Here is a 12,243-nt window from a genome sequence, read left to right as displayed (position 1 = left end):
GTCATTGTCCGTGTCCAACAACAAAGCTGATATTTCTTGGGAAGGAAACAAATTGGTTGTGCACAAATAAAATTTTACAACTAAAAAATTCATTGCATTTTCAGACATATGCAGAAAAAGTGAAATTTTGCAATTCGGCCACCGTCGTGTAGCCAATATGCAATAATCTTTATTTTCCCAAATCATCACAAACCAGAAAAAGGGACTGTTTTTAGCAACTGAGATATGAATTATATTTAAATTAATTATATTTATACAGATCACACTTGTATATATTGATTTGTCATAATGTTGGTCCAATTGAAATTCGACGTATCTAATTGGTTTACTTAACTTGATAACTAGAGTTGGGGCAAAGCTACTTTGTAGCCATCTTAAAGTACTACTAGTACTATTATTTTTTTCAAGCCCAGCTAGATAGGGTATAAGTGAGGGGAGTAAATTAATCAGTTACTACAAATGTGGAGTAGTATATTTGAGCTCAACAAAAGTTTTAAAATCCAACTAATTCAAATTAATTAATCAAGTTGTGCTCAAAAGACTTGCTTTAACAATAGAGATTATTAATTTGACTCCAAGTAAGGTTTCGATCTTAATCAAAATGATTCGAATCATGCATCAAGTTTGTGAAAAATTAGAAACTATGAGCTGTCAATTCTATAAATTTATAGTACTATCATAGATTTTAATTTAGATATGGTAGAATCTAAAAAAAAGTCAATCAAACTTATCACTAGCTTAATTATCAAAGCGCACGTACTACAAGTCTACCTTTCGTCATTAGCTGGTGATAGTCTATACATAAATTAACCTTATCATAGTAACAATGAACGTTCTAGAAAGAAAATAATAAAATTACAATTTAATCTCTAAAAATATGAAATCTAGTGTCAAAGTAAGAAAAATATAGTGTCATTTCAAAGTAATTTTCAGCGTATCAAAATAAAATTTGCATTGTAACTCGGCCTGTTAAAATGGATATATGATATTGGATACCCGATATCTGAACACAAAAAAGTCGGGTAATTGAATACCCAAAATCTGATTTTTCGGGTTTTGGATTGGGACCGGGTATTGAGAATTTTGGATTTTCGAGTATCGGGTATACCCAAATTATCCGATTTTTAAAAAAATTAATATATAGTGTGTTAACTCTAATTTGCATATTCTTACTTATTTACACACCCAAAGATGAAATACCCAACTGTCCGCTTTATATTATATACTTAATTTCTAATTACTAATATTAGTTCTAATTTTTAAAGTTTAAGTAATTAAATATTAGGGTTAATGGTAGTAACTGAGTTACAGACTTACAGCAGACACGACTCCCTCCTCTCTCCAGCTCTCCGACTCTCTCACCTGCGCCCACTGCCGGCGCTGTCACCTCTCCCAACGTCGCCGTCGTCTCTTCTCCCAGCGCCGGCCACAACGAGCTCTCCTCTACTGCCCAGCCGGGGGCAGTCTCCTCTACCAGCGCCGCCACCCTCTTCTGCGCGCCGAACTCTCCTCAAAATTGAAATTGAAATCGGGACTGGATACCCGATTATTCGGGACTGGATACTCGGATATCCGGATATCCGAAATTAAAATCGGATCGAGTATCGGGTACTAGATTTTGGAAAATTCGAGATTGGGTGCCCGAAATTTTCGAATCGGGTATCCGCAAATACCCGATTTGACAAGCCTAACTGTAACACTTGACGAATGTATTTTGGTGCAGTCAACAAATGACTTTTCAATTGCGAAGAACCAAAGAATAAGAAGTTTCAATTATCACAAATTAAATTGTCAACATTCAACAGTGAAGTCTCAATAATTTATGCATTTGTCGTATCATCATCATCATCATCAATTCATCATCATGTAATAAAAACGGTTGACAGATCATACAAGATCAACTTTGCACTCTTCACAATAACTATGGGTTGGATTTATCCAAATTTAATAAATTTAGTAATAATGATATAACCACACACCCCCCTTCTTTCAACTATTAATAATGTATAGTACTATGAAAATTATATCCGGAAGGTTAATATACAAATAGGCACTAAAATAGTAGTAGTAATATCAGTTTGATTTGATTACACCCACTAATCTATATGCATATTACAGACGCAACTTATGTAAGCATCACTTATAATTTTATCAAATTGGTATAGCTGTACTGAATTATCAATATTCAAAGTCCAAAACCTTGATGATAGGATAGCAGACCTCCATCGGACAAAGGTCAATCCACATTTCAAAAAATAGAGAATATTAGTAGCAAATAACATGTACGGAGTACCTATTAATTTATTACTATTTCCATTTCGCCTGCAATCGCAAGTTACGTACATAATTCTCCTTATTTGAGAACATTAAGCTATAACTCCATTTTTCAGTTGTTCTTATTTTATCACCACTTCGCAATACCATGAGCTTTTGATTTAGCTAACAAGAATTGAAATTTTTGTTATATTTTTTTTACTTTATTAAATTTATATTAAAATTAATTTTTTATGGTCTGATATATTAAAAGCATTACATACCTTCCATCCTATTCTAAGTGAAATATTTTATATTCAGTGCAAAAATTTATGTAAATTATTTTATAAATTAAATAAAAAAGAATAATATAAGGGAATTAATAGAATAGAAATATTGATATTTTAATTTTAGAAAAATGTGTCAAAATAAAATAACAATCCAAAGTTGGCGTTGTCAGCCCACGTCAAAAGGGTAAAAATATGGCAATGTATTGACAAAAGAACCAGTTAAAGGCAACTGACACTGACACGAAATGAATAAATTACTACAATAATTAATTTCCGAAACAATAATTTCACTGCTTGAATTCCATTGAATAAAAATTGAAAAATTAAATTAACAGCGGACAACATAATGACAATTACAATAACAGACCCCCGCAACGAACACCCTGAATATTTGCCACCCAATCAAATCACCCAATTATTTCACCCAATAAATAAATCAACCGAAAACATAATTTTAAATAATTTTTTTGTTTTTTCCAAAGATAATTTTATCCCCCAGCACACCCACATCCCATCAGTCAATACGAAGGCGGGAATAATCCACTGCATCGCGGCAACAGGAAAACCCTGCAATCATCTTTCGGCACAATTGTTGGAACATAAGCGATCTCATCACAGCCGTCGGATCTATCCCTTTTGAAATCAATTAGAGAGGTGAATATCGCGATGAATAACATCAGATGATTGATCGCGTATCTTTGCCCCACACACTGGTGGGCCCCGGATCCGAACGCTAAAAAGTTCTTCTTATAAACCCGGTCCTCCTGCCTGTGCTCCATGAACCGGTCCGGATCGAACTTCTCCGGTTCGGTGAATCCCTGAAAAGATGAGTCGAAGACAGAGGGAAAGACGATTGTGCCCTTCGGCACGGTGTAATTCTCAGTCAATGGAAAGTCAACGCCTGCGATGTGCGGCACCATCGTCGCCGGCGCTCTGATCCTCACGACCTCACGCGCCACCGCTTCGGTGAACTTCATCTCGCGGAGCTGGTCGCCGCTGATCTCGGCGCCGCTCTCTGGCGACCAGTGCCGCGAGACCTCCTCCCTCACTCGCGCGAGTACCTGCGGGTGCGAGTCGAGCAGCGCCACTGCCCAGAGCAGCGAGGAAGTGGAGGCGTCCTGCGCGGCGAAGAGGAAATCGAAGAGGTGACCGCCGATTTCGCGGTGGCTGCACTCGTACTCCTTCTCCGCCGCTAACCGCAGATTCTCCTGCATCCAGAAATCGATCAAACACGATGGCTCCTCCTCCTTCGCCTCCATCCGCCGCTCACTCGCCGCCGCACAGGTTCCGAGCGTCTCAATCAGCCTCCCAACCGCAAGCCGCGCGTTGCGGAAGGCGAATCCAGGAAGATCGATCGGCAGCTTCATCAATCCAACGTTAAAAAAGTTGTAATCGACGTTAAACCGCTCCCGCGCGGATTCATCGAGATAAGGTCCGACGAAAACCGTCTGCGACGTCTCGAGATTCATATCTCGGCACAAAATCCGGAGCGGCAGCGATTTATCCGGCTGCGATTGACGCAGCCAGCGCGCCAAATGCTGGATTATAATCCTCTGCTGAATATCGGTGTAAATGGAGAGCGCTTTGGGAGTGAAATTAGGCGCGATTTGACGACGGAGATCCTTGTGATCCTGGCCGAACATGTAAATCAGATTGTGCTCGCCGAAGAGCTTTTTACCGAAGGGGTGGCCGACGAGGTGAAAGGCGTCGGGGCGGACATTTGCGAAGATTTTGTGCGAGAGGTCGGAGCTGTAGACGTAGAGGATGTAGCGGCCGATGATGTAATTGGCGGAGATTCCGGTGGAGGTGGATTTGGCGTAGGCGGATTGGCGGTTCCAGAAATTGGTGGGATCGGCGACGAGGGAGATGGCGTTGCCGAGGAAGGGGAGGACGAGGGCGGGACCGGGAAGGAAGCGTTTCTTTTTGAGGTAGGAGAACTGCTCGAGGAAGAGGAGGAGAGCGACAATGGAGATTATGTGAGGGAAGAAGGGGGTTATCGAGCTCCAGGTGAGCTCCATTTTTTATTTCTCTGTGGCTCTACTTGTTTGAAAATTGAATTAGTTGGGGAGATTAGCGATACAGAGGGGGAAAGTGAAACAGAGTTTGGGGGGGATTGTTTTTATAGTGTCTAGAATTTTATTTTTGATTAATCGGCTATTGAAAGGGTATGCCGTGCTAATAAAATACTACACCATATATTATTTATTTATAAAGTGAAAATTGTAAACCCTAGTTTGTTTAATCAGGAAAGACGGCTATGGATTATATAAAGTAAAGTCGTTAATTTTATAGTACATCCGTGGCAAGGCTGAGCGGCCGAACGCGACGAGATATCACGGCTCCATTGCAGCACTGCTAAGAGTGTCCACAATGGGGGAGTCGCGGCCCGCGGCTCGGTGCGCGGCCCCCCATTGCAAAGAGCCGAGAGGCGGGGTGCAGAGCCGAGAGCCGAGGGGGAGCCGCGGCCCTCCATTGCAGCGGGCCACGGATTTAAATTTTTTTTTTGTAAATTTTGAAAATTTTTTATAAAATACTACACTTCCATTCCATTTTTCCAACTCCATTTTACTTCCATTTTCCTCCAATCTTTCCAATATTTTCTTCCAATTTCAATTCAACCTTGCAACTATGGATTCCGACGATGAACAATTCCAACAAGCGGTAGATCTGGAGTTCCAAAATTATTTTATTTTAATTATTTTATTTATTTACAGTCCAAATTATTTTTTTATTTACAATCCAAATTATTTTATTTTAATTAAATTTATAAATATCATAAATTTAAAGTCTAATAAAATTTAATATAGTTAAATTAAAAATAACATTAAAAAAAGTGAACAAATTATTTTTTATTTGGGAGGGCCACATTTGGTGGCCCTTGTTGTTTTTGTTAAATTTTGTTAATTATCTTTGCAGAGGGCCACAAGAGAGCCACGAATGGTGGCCGAGCCACATTTGGTGGCCTTCAAGGGCCACCATTGTGGACACCTTAACGTAGGCGTCAGCTAGAAGAATATCGGTTGCGACTAGAGTCTTTAAAAATTACTTTTTATTTAAAATTTAGATATTAATTTAGTTTTTATTTAAATTTAACCTATTATTGTTTCCTATTGGTTGGTTAACCTATTGTATTAATTAAGAGTTTTGCTTATGTAATTTTGGAAGTTGATTTATGTGATTTAAACATTTTTCTTATGTATATTAATGATTCTTGGTGTGAATCAACAAACTGGTTAATCAGATCATTGGTTAATTTGAGGTTAACTGACTTCTCTAATGTTGTTGTAATATTTAGGATAAAAGTAGTGAGTGATCGTCAGTGCATAACTAAGGAGCGGATCCTACTGAATGTTGGTGCATAGACACAGATAAGGAGCGGCTACTACTTGTAAAGCGTAGAATTACATAAATGTACCGAAACATACCAGAAAGAGAGAGAGATTATGAGAATATGCATGTATGTGACAATCGGTGCATATTCAATGAGAGGTTAATAGATTTGATAGGTGTTACTCATCCAACAAGGTGCATATTCTTTTGGCATCCATCTCATAAGGAGCGGCTACTACTTGTAAAGCGTAGAGTTACATAAATGTACCAAAACATACCAGAAAGAGAGAGAGATTATGAGAATATGCATGTACGTGACAATCGGTGCATATTCAATGAGAGATAGGTGAACCCCCTAGAAGCTGCTTATGGAGCAAGTGAGTGAAAACAAAGCATATTGGAAAAACTTATATTGGCCTATGGAACAACTGTAAGCTAATAAGAGCATATCCAAGGAAGGAAAGTATATAGAAAAGGTTATCATATATTTACCTTCTCAAAAAGTGAAATATACCCTTCTAAAAAATAATATATTCCAAAGGGAAAAGATATATAGAAAGATAAATTAATTCTTTTAAATAAAATAATCATACAAAATGCATTAAAAACATAAAGTGTAATACCTTATCAAATACGTTTCCCCTTGGAGAATGATTTTTCATGAAAAAAAGGTAAATATGGTAGTTATAAAATTTTACCTCTCCATTGATGGAAAGGTAAAGATACATCTTCAAAATGGGAAAATGTATAATACCTTCTCAAATACATCTCCCATTGGAGAATGATTTTTCATTAAAAAAAGTAAATATGATAATTATATTAGTTTACCTATTCCCTTGGAGATGCTCTAAGAGTTAGGTTGTTACAATTGTAATTTGATTAACATGTTTAATGTTCACATCGTTGATAAATATCCTGGTCCGAATTCACATAGAATCAAATTAATATTTGAGATTACCTTTTAGTCTAAAGAATATTAGGGCAGCAATATCTTTTTTGTTTATCTAACTTTCGGTCGGTCTTGTTTCAATTATTAAACTTCAAATAGTTTAGTAACAAAAACTCAAACCTCTGGTCGATCACGATTAAAACATGATTACACTATTAAAGCTTGATCATGATTTCAGTCTAATTTATACAAACCTAAATTACATAATTAAAAAAGTATTTCACATAATAACAACAAAGTATAAGAGAATATATTATGCATTCAAATTTCATAATAGTAGATAAAATCCTCAACATATTAACCAAATGTCCAAATCACATACTTATGGTCGACCCAACTTAACTTTAAGGTTTTTATGTACGACCAAACCGAATAAGTAGTTATCATGTTCTTAGCGAGTCGATACGATAAAGACACAAATCTAATAAGGCTTGACATTAACCTATTAATTTTGTACATGCTTGTATCGAAAATTATCAACCTCAAATCTAGCTATAAAAGTTGCGGTTGAAATAAGACTTCATCATGTGACAATTGAAAAAATGAAGGTGTGATGAAAATGTGGCTGAATTTGAGACGGGCCAATATGAATGCTCCTAAAAATTAATATGTTGAAAAATGTAAAAATGAACTATTCTTGTTAATATACGTATAATGTTAAAATCATTACATCCGTTCACATAATATAATTTTGACAGTGAACAATACAAATTTTAATTCACAATTGATAAACTAATCGAAAGATAAAGAAAAAAATAGTTAGAATAATATTATTAATAAAAAAAGAATTAACCTCATTAAAAAGAAAATACATACCATAAATGAATAGAAACTAATCTGGATATACGAACCAGAATGAACAAATATGTGTATTCTCGTGAAATTACATTGCATCGTGTAATTTAGAAAGTCTGATTTTTAAATTAATGCCAATTTACTGTATCAATAAGACCCAAATTTCCTAAGGAAAGGCGGCATGATATAAATGATGATAAACACGAGATGAATTAGTTTAATAACTAAATAATCTTACTCTTACTTTAGGAAAAAAGCTAGTGACGATAAATAATCTTATTGATAATTTAAGATTTTAATTTTTAATCTCACTAAATAATCTTACTCTTACTTTAGGAGTATTATCTAATACAGTATTTTATTTCATTTATTTTGTTTTCAATAAATACATTCTCAAATGAGAAGGATGAGTTATATACTTATACTCTCTACATCCACAGGCCAATTAATAATCATGTTTTTTTATTGTAATAGTAATTTCATTAAATAAACCTTATTCTCTATTAATTTCTGTTCCAACATTTTTCATAATTTTTTCTCATAAAAAATTTATATCTTCTGCTAACAATATTATTGATAGAATGATTGTAGATGGATAGAGATACAAAATGTTGTTGAATGTGGGGCGACTTGGCCTACTCCCAGCTGGGCATGTGTTGGCTTCTTATTTTGTTCAATTATATTTTTGTTCATATTAACAAATTTAGAATGAGGAAAAACATACGAAATAAGATAAAATCCACGTAGGAAATCAACGTGGTGTAGCGTATATCAAAGTAATATGCAGTCTAAAAATGGATTTGAAGTTAGATACATTAAGAGTCCTATGCGTGACGCAATAAAAATTAGTACTACTACAATTTATTATGGATTGACATTATATTAAAAACAGTTGTGTGATGTTTCCAATATATGGAGATGTGAAAATGACATTTTGTTGTTTTGAACTTATTTTGTCGTGAAAATGTAACGTGTATATATATAAAATGACAAGCTAATAAATTGTTGTGATTTGTTATAGTACTAATATTTATTTACATTAACTAAAAAGAACAAGCTATACACAATTGTTATTTAATCTCACAATCTTATAAATTTTAAAATTGGGCGATCAACACCATTAAATGTTTCAACTTTTTATAGTAACCCATTAGGAATAGAAAATTGCGCATGTGACACCATTTTCTTAAGTTTGCACATGAGATGTTTGTAGACATTATTTATTTCAAAAAGAAAAGATAAATGTACATAAATTGTACGCACAATATCTTTAAAATTTTAAATTTAAGTGAATTTAATTAAAAATTAGTTTTGTTAGTTATTGTATTATAAGTATGTAGCAGTAAGAAAAAAGTGATATAGAAATTTTATGCGAATCATAACATGATTTCGAGCTTGATTCGAATTAATTATACGATATTTAGTAAGAAAATATTTTCTTGCTTAAATATACAAATATTTAAGTTAAAATTTTAATTTTTTTTCAAAGTGTTGCAAAATGGTTAGTATGAAATTTATTTTCAATTATTGTTTATAAAAAGATTTTCAATATAAAATGTTAGAAAAGAGTTCGGTTATGTATGTACAATTATGTACTTTTATGAAATTGAAATTTATCCATACGTGACACAATTATGAAATACGAATTATAAGATTTCCTTTTGGTTGTAGGATATCCAGGAAGACAAATAACTTATGAATTGTGAATATATCCAGATTTGATTGTAGGATATAGTACCCCTTTTACATTAAGATTTTGTTTTGAAAATGAGCTAGTGATAGACCTCGAGTAAAATACTGTCATTATTTTGATTAGTTGCGAATAGAAATAGTGAATACCTGATTTATTGTTGATTAATTGTGTGGTGAAAATAGTCTATCGGATTGTCGTGAGAGTCGTTGATGGGAAAATTGGGCGTTCAATTACGAGTACTTAGAATAACACCAAAGTACGCAAATAATAAAATGCCACAATTTGATCAATGTAATAAATAATTATATATATTTTGGACCTATCACTTTTATCTATTTTTATTCTTTTCTAGCTCATTTATCCTTATTCAATTGAGCTACTTTTAATATAGCCATTTATTCTTAATTCCTATTTAATTTGTCTATTTTTATTCTTTTCTAGCTCATTTATCCTTATTCAATTGGACTACTTTTAATATAGCCATTTATTCCTAATTCCTATTTAATTCCTGCTGTCAACATAAATCTCTTCTCCTAAACCCTTTTTAGAGTGTCCACTATAATGTGGACGCGGCTATAGCCGCGTTTGGGGCGGAAGCGGGGCGGCTTATAGTGGGAAGGGTGTCCGCCGCGGGGGTGGACGCGGCGGGTGGGGGGAGGGGCGGCGGACGAGGAATCGCCGGGTGCGGGGCGAGGACGCGGGGGGGGGGGGGGGGGGCTATAGCCGCGCCTATAGTGGGGGACATTATAGCCGCGGCGGTTGCATGCGAATTTTAATTTTTTTTTACACTTCAATTCACCTATAATTACACCCTACTCCATTCATTATTTTCACACCATTCAAACACAACATCTATACAGATTTCTCTCACTACAATTTAGGGTCGGAAATGAACAATTTGTGGAGAGACAACTGGAATGCTCTGATTCAACAGGTGCAACACCAGGCCACCCAGGAGGTAGTGGCGCGTTTGGCGGAGGAGGCGGAGGATCCGATCCCTCGCACCATTACTCATCGGCGGACAATCCCACGAGATCACGTCGGTGCTCACCAACGTTTAATGGATGATTACTTCGAGGATAACCCCCGTTATCCACCCGAGATATTCCGCCGGAGATTCAGGATGTCGCAGCGGCTGTTCAACTATATAGTGTGTAAACTTGGTAGTGATTTGTACTAGATTCAATGTAGTGTGTGATTTTAATTTTAATTTAGTGTGTAATTCTAATTTTAATTTTAATTTGTATTTTATTTTATTTTAATTTTTATTTTTAATTCGTATAGTCGGCTTCTTCTAATCCACTAAGAGCCCGATAAATTTGTTCATAATTACTTGAAATATTATAAAAAGAAAGTTGATTACAAAATTTGGGGCTATTGGAGGTGTCCACCATAGTGGCGGACACAAAATTTTGGGGCTATGGACAATAAAATTGGGGCTATGGATAAAAACTGGGGCGGGGCTATTGAGCGTGTTCGCCTTATAGTGGACACCCTTACACATTTTCTTTTCATTCACCAAAACCTCCGCTCCCTAAAATCTCTCCCACCACCAAATCAATCAATATCTATCAGTTTTACCTATAAATATAGGGCAACCCTGCTGCAATTCTTTTTGTCTATCCCAACAAAAGGTATATTCTTCTCCTCAAATTCATTAATATGAAAATCTCAATTCGTTGATTCCATGGCCAAATAATTGATATCACAGCGTTGAAAGGAGAAGACCGAGAGAGCTGTGGATTTAATTCTTCTTATTATTCTCTTCTTCCCAAAGGTATATCCATAAATCTCTGAACCCTCTGCATTCATACACTCACTGTAGTTCACGGAATTGAATTTCATAAACTGTTGAAGGAAGCATTCTTGATAAAGCTTGAACCATTAATGCTTTAGTAGCCTTGTTTTCTTCAAATCCCCAATTCATAAAATCCCTATCTGCCCATTAATAAGTGAAATCAAACAAATAGATTTTTTAATAAAAGGTTTAGAATGGGGTAAAGGAGATCGGACTTACCGGTCGTAAGAAGCCTCTCGGCGATGGAGAGGCCGTGACAGCAGCTGCGGCGAAGGCTACCTGCGGCGCCGATTTTGGAACGAGAGATGGGAGTCTTTTGGTTGTTTCTGTTTTTGTGAGAAAGAGAGAGCTAGGACTGAGCAGGAAATTTGTGCTTCTGTGAAATAATTTTGAGAGATGATTTGGGATTTGTTTCTATATTGTGAATTTTTGAAGAATTGCAAATTTGAGAATGGTGGAGATCTGGTAGGGGCGAGAGGGAAATGATAGGCGTGGATAGTTGGCAGATGGTATATACGTGTGTTAAGCGGAAGTATATACGTTGCCGACTCTTTTTCTTTTTCTTAGGGACAAAAGGTGATTCGCTCACCCCAGGCGCCCCCATAATCCGGCCCGACATCGCTATGGAGGGGTTCAAACACGGTACCTCAATGGCCCATTAGGTGGGAGGAACTTACACTGGTAACCAGCACACAAGGAGCCACCACAGTGGTGAAACTCCCACACTGCGGCTGCCAGCATTCGATCCTGTCTGCTTAGGGACAATCTACCACCCAGGAACCAACTGAGTTAAGCCCGTGCGGGCACTCTTTTTCTTTTTCTAATTTTAATTGTTTGAGCACTACTAATTATACTCCCTCCGTCCCGGACTACTCGCACATTTCCTTTTCGGCACGGAGATTAAGGAATGAGTGTATAGCAAAGTCAACAATTGCGGCTGTAGGTGATAATTTTTACTAAAAATGGAAAGAGTGCAAATAACTTGGGACGCCTAGAAAGGAAATAAGTGCAAGTAACACGGGACGGAGGGAGTATTATTTTATGGGGCCAATTAGTTTTAGTGTATAGTCGTTTTAAAGGGTGGAATTGATATTAATATGTATACATAATACTACATGTGTTGTGAAAGGGGTAT

General features: G+C 36.1%; 1 protein-coding gene and 1 long non-coding RNA gene across 2 annotated transcripts; both read right to left on the bottom strand.

The window, feature by feature from the left end:
- Positions 1–2,813: 2,813 nt before the first annotated feature.
- Positions 2,814–4,861, bottom strand: LOC121805298 (cytochrome P450 710A11-like). The gene has a single exon (XM_042205104.1). The coding sequence runs from the start codon at positions 4,559–4,561 to the stop codon at positions 3,062–3,064; it is 1,500 nt and encodes a 499-aa protein (XP_042061038.1). The 5' UTR covers positions 4,562–4,861; the 3' UTR covers positions 2,814–3,061.
- Positions 4,862–11,049: 6,188 nt separating this feature from the next.
- LOC121802311 lies at positions 11,050–11,667 on the bottom strand. The gene is made up of 2 exons (XR_006050760.1): positions 11,328–11,667; positions 11,050–11,248 (listed from the first exon to the last, which is right to left on the bottom strand). It is a non-coding gene; the product is annotated as an uncharacterized LOC121802311 (long non-coding RNA).
- Positions 11,668–12,243: the final 576 nt, after the last annotated feature.

This window comes from Salvia splendens, chromosome 5, assembly GCF_004379255.2.
Source record: "Salvia splendens isolate huo1 chromosome 5, SspV2, whole genome shotgun sequence".
NCBI lineage: Eukaryota > Viridiplantae > Streptophyta > Magnoliopsida > Lamiales > Lamiaceae > Salvia > Salvia splendens.
This window is presented reverse-complemented; position numbering and strand designations above follow the sequence as displayed.